This window comes from Bacillus rossius, chromosome 15 (genome assembly GCF_032445375.1).
Source record: "Bacillus rossius redtenbacheri isolate Brsri chromosome 15, Brsri_v3, whole genome shotgun sequence".
Lineage (NCBI taxonomy): Eukaryota > Metazoa > Arthropoda > Insecta > Phasmatodea > Bacillidae > Bacillus > Bacillus rossius.
The window spans coordinates 3,262,079-3,275,440 of NC_086342.1; the positions used below are offsets into that span (position 1 = coordinate 3,262,079).

The 13,362-nt window shown below is 38.0% G+C and overlaps 1 protein-coding gene across 6 annotated transcripts in view; it reads left to right on the forward strand.

Moving 5' to 3' along the window:
• Positions 1–718: 718 nt before the first annotated feature.
• Positions 719–13,362, forward strand: part of LOC134539714 (serine/threonine-protein kinase Sgk1-like) — a 30,714-nt gene continuing 18,070 nt past the window's right edge. For 2 of the 6 annotated variants that reach the window (XM_063381945.1, XM_063381948.1), the window contains exons 1-8: positions 724–877; positions 4,340–4,440; positions 5,785–5,880; positions 7,683–7,819; positions 9,578–9,700; positions 10,252–10,357; positions 11,637–11,804; positions 12,419–12,685. In XM_063381945.1, coding sequence (XP_063238015.1) covers positions 4,342–4,440; positions 5,785–5,880; positions 7,683–7,819; positions 9,578–9,700; positions 10,252–10,357; positions 11,637–11,804; positions 12,419–12,685 — 996 coding nt within the window. In that variant the 5' untranslated portion in view covers positions 724–877; positions 4,340–4,341. Of the gene's footprint in view, positions 4,441–5,784; positions 5,881–7,682; positions 7,820–9,577; positions 9,772–10,251; positions 10,358–11,636; positions 11,805–12,418; positions 12,686–13,362 lie in introns of all 6 variants that reach the window. The other 4 variants (XM_063381943.1, XM_063381944.1, XM_063381949.1 and 1 more) reach the window with 3 other exon arrangements.

Genomic DNA, 13,362 nt, shown 5'->3' on the forward strand with positions numbered 1-13,362 from the left:
CCAAGGCTTGTGACTGATGAAGAGATCAATGTGACTGACACTTATTATTTCCTTCTGAAAGATCCATTAAATTAGTTGGAACAATAATGAATTAAAGTGAATATTTTCTTTCCGCAATGAGGTTTGCATGTTTGCTAGCATTATAAGATCCATAAAATGTTGTTTATAAAAATGTGTAATCAGAATGCTTTGGCACTGAGTATTCTGTCCCTTAATATAATATAGCGTGGAGTGTAGTTATTTAATTTCAGTATTATTGACAGGATATCACAGTGATAGTACCAGGAATATATATTTTTTTATGTTGTTTTTATTACCCATATACATCATAATTCGCTAGCAGATATGATAATATGACAAGCAAGATTGATAACAGATATTGATATCTATCTAATCGTGAAGTGATGTAATTATCGTAACACTGCTGCCTGGAAAGTGGAACCGTGTAAACAATAACAGTGTGCCTGGATGAATGAATGAATTTTGAACTTCCGCGCGGCAGTTGTACCACGCCAAAACTTAACTTTCAGCTTTCAATTGCGAATATTTGTTCTTTATGACCTGTCCTAAAAGAAACGTGAATGGAAATGTGAGTATATATTTAGTTTACGAAACATAATTACGGTGAGTTAGTTTATTATGACGTCAAGCTTAACAAATAACGGTAATAATTGTTTATATATTTTCCTGCAGATGATTGCAGACTTGCGCTAATGTCTGTGTACTTCTGAGGGTTCGACAAATCACTGCGATGCTACTTACTAATGTTATTATTGTTACACGTCCGAGATACAGGAAGTATGGAATTGGATTGTGACGCGTGAAAGGTTATTCAGCGGTAACGTGATACTTACGAATTGACTTAACATCTCACAAGGTACAGTTAAAATAACATTGTGCAATGTGTTCAGTCTGTATAGCCCTCGTGTGTTTAAACGGTATCAAAACAATCGCAAGCTACTAGTCAATTGCAGGAAAGTGTACGGATTTTTGTTTAATAGTAGGGGAATGACGTTAATCACATTATTTTAACAACGGGAAATTAACGCTGGACATATTTATTACTCATATGCCTACAATACGTTTCGTTCTCGGAAATAATGACATGGTTGCAACATAGCCAACATTCTTTTATCGTACTCATTAGCGTAAAACAATACTGCAGTTTAGCTTCAGCATTGATTATTGTTAAACATTTTGTTAACCCTAATGAAATGCCTTTATAACCTAATAATTTGTGAATAAATAAATTAATTTTTGTATGAGCCATGAACGTAGTTATTTTTACTATATTACCACCAACATATCAGATGTCATGTGCCTGTGTTTGTAAGATAAGGCTACATAAATGTAAGATTTTTTTCTGAACTAATTTATTATCTGAGTATTTTATATAAGGGTTGTGGAAACATTCAAACATTGCAGCATGAACTATGCAAGGCAGTGGGACTACTTTGTGAGAATTTTAAAAGAAACAAGCAGGAGGGTGAAGGCAGTTATTGGTGTGAGGGGAACATACGTAGAAAAAATCAGGCAATGCTTTTATTCATTTTCTGACTTTTATTATATTCTGTAAAATGGCACTGAAAATGTAAATGTAGTTCACTAATAATGTAAATGCAGTTCACTGTTACAGATGGGTTAGGTTAGGTTAGCTACATTTCAAATACTGTAAAATTGTGTGAGCAGTCAATGGTTAGGTTAGATTAATTAAAAATACTGTAATTATGTTTTAAATGTTCATTACATATTGAATATATTCATTTTATGCATCTTGCCTAACTCTACCCACCTTTCACTTTGTAACAATAACGTGTTTGAAAAACTTTCCTTGGAAAATGTAGGTTGAAGAAATCAATCAATCACGAATGCTATGAAATATGAACTAACATTAATGAACTCACCTCAACAATTTACAACCACTTGCAACACCTCCGAGTTGCCAATATTGCAAATATTGAATGCCATATTCAATATGCTGAGCTTCATATTTTTTATTAACATGCTGAAGGGAAGCAATTCTGCCTGAGGTACGAAATAATACAATTAATTATTTTGCCATTTTTTTTATAATGATCAGAAAATATGTGTGGGAGGTTTTCATATTTCCCCCCAGATTCTCTCCTGAAGCGTGCACAGCAGTGGAACAGAGATTAACGAGCAGGAGGTCGGAGTGAAGTGTGATTGGCCAGGCCTTGGGGCGAGGCCTGTTGCAGGGTGAAGGTTGGCGACAGGCATACTCTGGAGGGGATGTGGAATGTCCCCCCCCCCCCCCCCACTAAATCCTGAAAAATCTTTAAAAATCTATCAATTCCATCAACAAAAGGTTAGAATTTGAAAGAAGCAAACACGAGACCAAAGTAGTTCCATTGCTTCCTGAAATAAGATTGTGTGTACACTCGTGATTTGCGAGCCTGTTCAAGGTGGTCGAAGGTTGGAGAACAGGGAGTTGAGACATAGTCTGGGGGAAATCGGATCAAACTTGGGTACAACGTAGTAGAGGTGAAAGGGGTGTGGGATTCGAGGAGCTTTGAGTCCAAAGTGAAATCAGGCGAAACCACCACTTACGTTGATATCCAATCGCTGGTTCAAGTTGCGTTGGAGTTGTGTTGTAATGGTAAAATAAAGCTTGGTCACACACAATACTGTTCCATACGGATCACTAGTTGCCAGCCTGCAGTTAAGAATTTTCAACTACCCTTCATTCCTTGCCAAAATTTTCTCCTCGACTAAGTCATTGTTTCCTGACCACCTGTGCCAACAGTCCACACCTACTGAAGTGTAAGGTTTGTTTCTATGAATGACTGCATTTCAGTGTCAAATGAAATGATTATTTTGCTGTCCTCAATATTTTCTGATGAATTAAAATACCTTAAAAGGTCAGTTCAGCCAGGGTAAAAGTTAGTTAGTTCGGAAACATGGCCAAGATTCTAGTTAACCCGGTTGATCCTTTACCAATACATAACTTCAAATCTAACTTCAGATGATTATAGGCTACATTATTTGGTTTCACTAAACAATACATGCACTAGAGCTGGACATTGAGATAACAATAACAGTACTTAGTATAAAAATGTATGCTGCATGCAGTTTGTTTGATGAGGTCTTGGAAATGGTTTACAGGTTATTTTAGCTTCATATGACACCTACAATTTTTAATATTGAAATATGTTGTAAAAAGCAACAATTATTACTTCTTTTTAAAACTGCAACATAGGATAAACTAATCAAACATTAGGTATGTACTTTAAAATATTTAGGAAATAATTTTGTTTTGGGAACGTTTTGTTCAACACATGATTGATTAAACAGAGTATAAGTGGCAACTCAACTCACAGATCATGTTTCCGTAAGTGCTTTAAGGCAAATATTTTTAATTTGAAATCATGTCTTTTGATAAAATATTTATTTATTAATTTGGCATTTAGCAAATAAATTTGAAAACACTAGTAATTCAGTAATTTGTTTGCTGAAAAATTTCAAGTTATTGGAAACATTAGTCAACATGTATGGTTGTACATATGTGATATCATTTTTGTGCAAGCTATTTATTGGCTTCAGACTTACCTATTATTGCTTTCTAGAGAATGGATGACTATCGCAAAACTCCGTTGTTTACTCATTATTTTCACCTTACACACTTGCAGGTACCAATATGTTGTACATTTGGGCCTTCCTTCCTTATAGTCTGATTGGTTCACTGCACCACACACTGTAGGCCCTACCACATCCATGAATACGCAGAGAAATAGTTTTACAACAAACAAATACCTAAATACCTGCACATCCACCAACTGCGCAAAGTGTAACCAGGCCATTTTTTTAACAGTTGCTGTTGTTCACAGTCGAGAAACATGCCACGCAGGTTGTGCAACAGTTCACATCACGTAACTGGTGGTTGGGAAAGCCAGCGTGATAACAATGCTCTTGACGGCAGGGTGATAAACAAGAGTGCAAACAGCAGCGTGTGCCCTGTGCACACACATTCCCGTCACGTGACGGCTAATGGCGTTCCCTCACGCCGGGGCTATCGACAATGTGCAGGGAAGAAAGTGAGGCTTTCACGGCTGCGGGAGATATGGAGTGCCACGCTATCAACTGCCTGATAAGATTAAGGGGGCTGTCGTCATCGGAGACGGCTGGGACTGTCAAGGTTGCCAGGATGACGGGCTCTCTTGTTGGGCTTTGAGACTGTTGTTTCGGGATGAGAAGCGTGGTGCGGGCGTGACAGTTGCGGTGGTCGCGTGTGTTGCGATGGAGGTCTGTGTTCTGTGTGCGCGGAGGCAGTGAGCTCTGATGATGGTGATGATGATGAAGCGATGGTGTCGTGCCCTGCTAGAGATGCTGTGCGGCAATGGGGACTCCAGGAAGGGGGACCCGAACGTGACCACGGTCAGCGTGGAGAACACCGAGACCTGGGAGGAGGAGAAGAAGTTCACCGTGAGTGTCTCATCCACTGCTCACTGTGTCATGTGCGGGCAGTTTATTCACGGCTTCTACACAAACCATGAACCCTACACAATTTATAGTGTAATAATTTGGCTAAAGGTGTGATGTTCATCCCTGTGAATTTGTACAGATTCTGTACTAGGATTCTTATACAGCAAAAAATGATTGGCCTATAGATGAAGTGGAAAAAATCTCTATCGCCATTGAAATTGTTAAATGCTCTTTGTAATGAGCTTTCTGCTAAAGCACTACACAGGTTTGACACCTGTACATTGATAGAATGTGATAATAATAATTATTGTAAAAAAAAATTACACTACACTTAGTGAATATCTTTTGGAAAATATTTGTGATAACAAAAAATGCAAGGGATGTACCATGCCAAAATTTACATAAATAGCTCTTCAATAATAGTAATTCTGAGTCGAAGAAAAACTCAACTGAGCCTTAAAGCCATTGCACTTTATTATTCTGTTTTAACATGTATTTTTTTGAACAATCAAAAAGGCTTTTATATTTTTACTGTTTTTTTTTTTCCACCAACATTTTTATGTATGACGAATTTGGTACACAGTGTTGTCAGAGATTTGCTGGGAGCCTTGTATTCCCATAGAGGCATGTTGGGGGCCGTTCATTAATTACGTAAAGATGATTTTGGTCATTTTGAACCCCCCCCCCCCCCCCCCCCCCCCCCCGGTCTTTTTCGACATGTAAGGAGAAACAAGATTTATTCCCTAAAAAGTAATAAATAGTTCAATGCTGTTAAAAAAAGGTTCAGTTACACTAAAAAAAATTTTTTTAACATAAGTCAAAGGTTTTATTTTTTAAATTTATTAATTATGTAATCTTTGGAAAAAATGCATACTATAATTAAAGCTAAGATTTGAAACAATCTTAAAGAAGGGAAACAAATCTGTAAAAAAAAAAATTACGATTGAGGAATACTTTGCATAACATGATGAACAACTAGATTTGAAACAATCTTAAATGAAATCAGCCAGAGAGTAGTAAAATATTACATATGAATGGAATCCCCCCCTTCTCCCCCTGAAGTAAGGTCATGTAGAGTTGTTTTCAAAGCCCCCCCCCCCCCCCCTCTCTCAGGGTCCTTATGTAATCAATAAATAGCCCCTTATAGATGCACAGATGTGCGTCAGTTCGCTGCCTTAGCTCCTGCCCTGGATCCTCACGCAGGCTACAAGACATTATTAGTATTATTATTATTATTATTATATCAGTATTCAGTATCGGCAGTGGTTCTGGGGTACATAAATGTTTATGTTTGGAGAAGTGGATTAAGAAAAAATTATTTACGATTGCAGTTTTCTTTCACAGGTGTACAAAGTGGTTGTGAACTCGGACAGCCAGAGCTGGTTTGTGTTCCGTCGCTACAACGAGTTCTACAGGCTGTACGAGTCGCTCAAGAAGCAGGTAACAGTCTGTCCGTGCGCATAGCAGGTGTCTGCTCTCAGGGCCAAAGTCAGAGTCATTGCATTATCTCTTTTTGATTGTCTGTTGTACGGTGTCCCGCTGAAAATACCATGCATGTTTGTTTATTGAAGGTGTGGCGTTGAATATAGAATCTCTTAAATCATAGCATTTACTTTCAATGCTATTGTTTTTGATTGGATAAGAAAATATAAAAATATATTCCAAAATAATAAAAAAACTTAAATTTTTAACTTCAACTTTGCACAGAAGGATATAGCACGTCTTCAAAACTGGCTTTCAAAAACTGTTATTTTTCGAACTTTTGATCCCGATGCTAATAAAAATGGGTTCTGCCTACCATGTTGTAAACATGGTAACATGTTGCTTTTTTTTTTTTTTTTTTTTTTTTTTGTGCTTACTTGCAAAATATATGTTGGCAATACTGCAATTACAAAATTGTTATTAATTGTAATTTAAGACTCATCACATTTTATACATTATAATTTATTTTTAAAATAACTACTGTTTAGCTAATTTTGTACCATTAGGAATTAATAAAAAAATTTAATTGGTTATTGAATTTTTAATTGGTTTAGCTGTAATTTATTTGCAATCGAGATAGATATATAAAAAATAAAGATATAGGAATATATAGAGATGGAGAGAGATATATAGACAGAGAGTAATAGAGAGGGAAATATATATATATGTGTGTGTGTGTGTGTGTGTGTATGTATGTATGTATGAGACACAGATATAGAGAGATAAAAAATAAAGGGTTAGAGATACATAGAATTATACAGCTATATTTATATTGACATAGACTGATATATAGAGATATGGATATATAGTGAGATACAGAGATAGATTGAGAGATGGAGTGATGAATATAAAAAGAAAGAGAGATGCTTTGTATGTGTGTACAAACATCAGAAAAATTACAAAAATAATTAAGAGGCATTGCAATGCATGCCTGGCATTAGCCAGTATAACTATAAAAATATGTACTGTCCTATCACTTAAACTCATCACTAGCAAATAACAGGTACTATGTATATAAGCCTCTTACAAAGTTCAATTAGTTCGATGGTTATTTCCTTTTGTCAGATAATAAAATAAAGGTAATAATGTGTTATATTATCTATTTCCAAGTTCAAGTAGCTTATCTAATTCATTACCCTAGATAAATTATTGTATACAATCCACGATAGATTCAATGTTTGTTTATTTTATGTATTGTCCTATTTGGTTTTTAGTGGTTGCCAATTTGTGTATTCTTTTTGTTTTGATTGTAATTGTATAGTTATATTTGTGCCCATCATCTAATGCATTCTTGCCGTGGATAAGGATGTTAGAATTATAAATAAAATTAAAGTGTATAAAAGGGAGGCAAAAGTGAGTGAGTTCAGTTAAGTAATTCTGGTAGTAGCTCTTCCCTCCTTACACTTTTATGCTGTCCTGTGGTGACTCTGTGCAACAGCAGCTTAAGTACTACTGTTATTTACGGTTTTATTATCTGATTTTTTTTTTAAAAAATGAAATTGTATTATATGTCAGTAAAATGTTCCTTTGTAAGTAGTAGTATTTTATCAAAAAATAATTTTGAAAAAATGCAGTAATGTGAGTAGTATTTTTAAAATATAAATAATTTTTTGGTATGTCTGGAGAAGATTTAGGTACCCATAAAAAGAAAAGGCAAGCTTTTATGGGTTATTGGTAGGCGTCAGAATCGGCAGTTCAGTGCTAGCTCGCTCGCTCCACTGTGTGGTTGCTCGTCGCTAACTCGGTGCCGTGCCGCGCAGGTGCCCCACCTGCACCTGAAGCTGCCCGGCAAGAAGCTGTTCGGCAACAACCTGGACCCGCTGTTCGTGCAGTCGCGGCGCGAGGGCCTCGACTGCTTCATCCAGCAGCTCATGACGGACAACCGCCTGGTGCACCTGTGAGTACAGCTCGGGACGCTTTCAGAGCTGTGTTTTCATGGAAAAAACGGGGCGACTGAATTGTTGCCCATTGGAAGGGCAGCCCTTCAGGATTTTTCTGACAGTGGTTAGTTTGTAAAGTGACCTAACCTAACCTAATCTAACCTAACCTAACCTAAACTAACCACTGTCAGAAAAATCCTGATGGGCTGCCCATCCAAGGGGCAACAATTCAGACAACCTTTCAAAAACACTACTGTAAGAAAAATCCTGATGGGCTGCCCTTCCAAGGGGCAAGTTCTCAGGATTATTTAAATACTTAAAGAAACATGTTTTCAGAAATTGGATGGGCTGCCCTTCCAGTCGCTGTACAAACAAATCATTGCCAGAAATATCCTGAAGGGCTGCCCATCCAAGGGGCAACAATTCAGCTCCTCCGAAAAAACAAATAAATTTTATCAACTGCTTTATAAGAACATAACAAAATAACAAAAGAAGTGAGTCATTAGGCCAGTGGTTCTTAAAAGTGTGTGGCCTAGAATATTTCCGGAGCGCACCATGTGGTATTCCAGAGGAATTTGTGTCCAAATATAAAAATAAATACAGTTAGCCTGTTATACCTTTTCGTCCAGGATATAGTACTGCTCTTTTTGCTATCACGTCATTACTGTGTGTTATTTGAATGACTGTACAGGTTTTGCTCAAACAGTGATTCAGTTCAGTATGGGCGCCGTAGTCGCCCTTTACCGTTTGTGAACAGACCTTGAGTTCACTCACTGTCAGTATATATCTGTGAGGCATTAATTACTATAACATAATTCACAGAAATGTATATAGTATAGTGCACCTACAATTATTTGTAGGATTTTAAATTTGCCCCCAGTTCAAAAACAACTGCATTAGGGGGTAATGAAAGACATAATATTTGGGCATACTCTACAGTTATATACCTACTATTTAACTTTAAAGTTTTTGTTTTATCTATACTTTAATATTATGGTAATTTAAAACTTTACAAGCTGTATAAAAGTTTTTAATAGAGGACAAATCCTTAACATTACACATGCATACAGACATCATAGTACGATTGTGCTATTGTCTTAGTATATCAACCTATCTTGTATTATGTAAATCTATGTTAGTATTGGAAAAAATGGAAATCTTAAATTTTAAAAAAGTAGTTATAGTACTTATTTTTCCAGAAAAATATCTTCTAAATATTTTCTCCTCTCTCTACTTGTGAGTCCACGCTCCCTGAGCCTGTCTAGCACAAGTGTCGTGGCTTGGTATGGAAATACCAGGTTAGTTATGCAACATATTACCAAACACAAATAAAATTGTAGATTTTATTTAGATAAAAAACAATTTTTTTTTTGAAAGGAGGCTGGGTTGGTCTCATGTAGAAAGTCATCTTCCCCTAAAGAGTAAAATTTCATGAAGCTCGTAGTAAAACTAGATTTGTATTGAAAACATACCCACAGACATGCTTCTTCATAAATCAACAGAAAAATAGAAAGAAACAAATGTTATTAATGCACACATTAATGTCTGTACACACGTAATTCTGGCTCCAGTAAATCTGGTTTCGTGAGGTTTTTACGTTGTAGTTTTTTTTAGAAACAAAATTTTTCTAAGATTATGTTCAGTTTTATTTCTGTTGACAAAATAGAGTATGTTTGAAGTGAAATCCATAAATTTAAAAAAAAACTCTGCCTTTTCATTATAATTGTTTGGCTGTAATGGTTGGTGTAGCGTGGCGGACTGGCGCTGTGTTCCAGGCCGGAGGTGCGGGAGTTCTTCCAGCTGGACCGCCACAAGACCAGCTCGGAGGACGGCAGCGTGGACGAGGAGAGCGGTCCCGACAGCCACCCGGTCAACCTCGGCCCGTCCGAGCGCTCCCAGTGAGTCCACTACTAGCCTCAACTAGCCGACTCTCGCTACAGCGATTATTGGGACGGTCTCCGGGTAAAAGGTAACAAGTCACATTTTGGTGATTTTTAGTTTATTCCAGCAATAAACTCTTCAGTATACTTAGAATATGTAATGCATTTTTATTCATTGGCAACTATGTTGGTAAATAAAAGAATAATGCAAGAAAAATTTAAGTATTTAAATTCAATTTTTATCTAAGAGTTTTTTGTTTCTCCTGCAAAAAGTGAATTCTTGACTTGTTACCTTTTACCCGGAGACCCGTCCATTGTGTTAATTTTATGGGAGAATTTAGCTGTCTGTATGTTCTTGAGCACCTTCAAAGAAATCTCACTGTATCTTGATTGAGGGTGTACCGAAAGAGCTAGCATGTATCGTCACACCAATTTTCCTTTCAGCACTGACCCGTATTAAATAAAACATAATCAAACTGCATATTACCTTCACACAAGTGCCAATAGTTTGCAACGTGTGAATGATTGTAAAATTGGCGAGTGCGTGGAGGGATTGTTCCTGTTGCCAGTGCGAAGCCGTGTGACTTTGAGTTCCTGCGTGTCATCGGGAAGGGCAGCTTCGGCAAGGTGCTGCTGGCCAGACACAAGCTGGAGAAGAGGCACTACGCCGTCAAGGTGAGTCCGTCGAGCACGGCTCAGTGTTCATGTGTAGGGCTGGTACATTGGTTCCGTGAGTAGTTTTGCTATTGTCCGTTTTTAACTTGGAATTAGTTTCCCAGCAGCAATATTTTTTTTTTTTATTTTTTTTTTAGGCTACTGATTTATTGCTTATTTACATGGCTCACTAGCAGTTTAGTGGTATGTAGAACAGGTTAATATAATATATATTTTTTTAATATAAAAATTTTTGCTTCCAACAAAATCATTTTGCAATTCCAACATTGTTACATAAATAAAAAGAGAACATTAATTTCTTCTGTACAACATTTCATACTATCATATTTTAAATATTTACTGTTTGTACCAAACATATTTTAGTTGCCTTTCATTTGCAAATTCATGAATTGCAAATTTTTGCTTAGGCAGTGTTTAAAAAAAAAAAATTGTTGATGTATTTAAATTTGGATTTTCTATCAGATATAACTCAAAATTAAAAAAGAAGTAATTTTAAAATTTTTCAATTTTTCTTTTAACTTTTAAATAAAAACCTTAGTTTGTTATGGTCCTATTTGAAACTTACCATAATGTTGTCAAGTACGTAGTTGTGACTGTAAAAATAAAAGTTTTAAGTTATTTGCAGCTAGTCTCAGTACTTGGCATGAATAGAGTGAAAACTGAAAACCATTGGAGGTAGTGTATTTCTTTTGAGCTGTGTATTGCATGATGTGTAAGGTAGTGTTTTGTAAAGCCCACCGCACACGGTACAATATTTTCTACTAGTTTGCTTACTAGAATGCTTACTGGTTTCTGTACTGTGTAGGCTACAAGCTGAAACACTAGGCGCGCTACAAGTTTCTGCTGCACACGATTCTAGCTGCCTTACTAGTTTTGTTAAGATAATATTTCCACAACTAATTTTTATTATGATAATTCACATTTTTTACTGCATACAAACAAGGCTCTTCTTTGTGTGCATTTATTAAAACGAGGAGTTGGTCACTGTTCCACTTCTTTCCGTCCATGTTCATCACGACATGCGCGCTTAAAAGTGTAAACAACCCCTCGTGCTGTTTTCGTGAGTTCTGATTGGCCACTCCTTAAATATTGGAACACACCAAGCAACGAAAATAGGACGCTGTCAATTACGCAAAACCATTAGCCCAGCTCGTGCAGCTACTAGTATCCAGTTTGAATTCGAGTGAAGAAACTAGTAGTAGAGCCGGTACGACTCCATTGTACCGTGTGCGGCGGGCTCGAGAGAGTGGTGACTCGGAGGCTGGCGCGCTGCTTGCAGGTGCTGAGCAAGCGGCTGGTGGTGAAGCGCAACGAGGCCAAGCACATCATGTCGGAGAGGAACGTGCTGCTGCGGAACCTGAACCACCCCTTCCTGGTCGGGCTGCACTACAGCTTCCAGACGCCCGACAAGCTCTACTTCGTGCTGGACTACGTCAACGGGGGAGAGGTGCGTGGCCCCCCGGCCTCCGGCTACTTGTGTTGGGCCGGACTCCCGATCCTCACATTCGTGAATATATGCTTCCATTTTGGATGGTGCCGACTGACTGGAAGGATTAAATTTTTATAGCAAATTTCTCTTGTAAACGTTTGTCAGTTTGACAATCATGTGAGCTAAGCACTTGTAAATCATTAAACTAATATTCTTTTCATTGTAATATTTATTGAAATATGATTTCAATTACCATACATTATTAGTTTCACGTTTGTGTTTGTAATAAAAACTTTAAAACGTGTTTAAATGCAAGCAAAAGTATAATATGGAAGCATCTAAACACATAAACATATTTAAAAAACTTTTAAAATAAAGGCAATGCCTTTCCGAAATTTTTATTTTAATTAAATTATTTTTTCATTCATCGAAAGTAAAGCTTGGTAAGTTGACGAACAGACGGGTGACTGACCGATGCAACGGTGACCATGAGGCCAGCTTCACCCACCAAAGCCGTCTGGGGTCTAAACATACAAGTGGGATAAGTGGCGAATGTTGCATTGAGATGGTGGGCTTTGACTGGACTGTACACGTGTGTAACGAGGGATACCCGGTGTGTGTTTGCCGGGCAGTTGTTCTTCCACCTGCAACGGGAGCGGCAGTTCGCGGAGCCGCGCGCGCGCTTCTACACGGCGGAGATGGCCGTGGCGCTGGGCTACCTGCACACGCACGGCATCGTGTACCGCGACCTCAAGCCCGAGAACCTGCTGCTGGACGCCCAGGGACACGTCGTGCTGACCGACTTCGGCCTGTCCAAGGAGGGGCTGTTCCCCACCGACACCACGCACACCTTCTGCGGCACGCCCGAGTACCTGGCGCCCGAGGTGCTGCGCAAGGAGGTGCGTGCTTCGACTAGCGACCCGGCAATTTCTCCAATAGCACCTGCCAAATTTCTTAAATGTATAATCCAGCAAAAATTCTTGAGTAAAATTACCAATATTCTTGAGTAACAAATGTATACAAGATCAAAATAAATTGAAAAGGCTGTTTAAATTTTTGCTGCATAAAAGCTTACATACTATATCCAATCTTAAATTAATTAAAAAAAAAATTAAAACCAATTTTTATAACCAGTGTTCATGCTCATTAAGGTAATTCACAATTTTTAACAAGCAAATAAATAAAATAATGTGGCTTAGGCAGACACTTAAAATGAATTGCACATTGTCTACTGTAACGTTTTCCACCCCCGACTCACGTTTGTTCGGGCGCCATTGGTTGTTGCACAACTCCCCAACCAAAGGGATTTTCCAGCGGTTCAGTGGTTACCGAAAAATGGCTACACAAGAGTTTGTCGCATCACTTCCACTCAACCAACTCGCCACACGTTGATCCAGTCCTTTTGCAGTCTCGCTTCCTTACTCCTCCCCTGTGCACCTTACACCCACGTTTTCTCTCAGCGTCCCATCCTCCATCTTGACCTTCTTCCTCCGTCCCCTCTTCCGCCGGCCGTCCGTATCCCTCCGCCACACTCCAAATGAGGGAATTTGACTTCACCACTGTTTAGCAAGCTCAC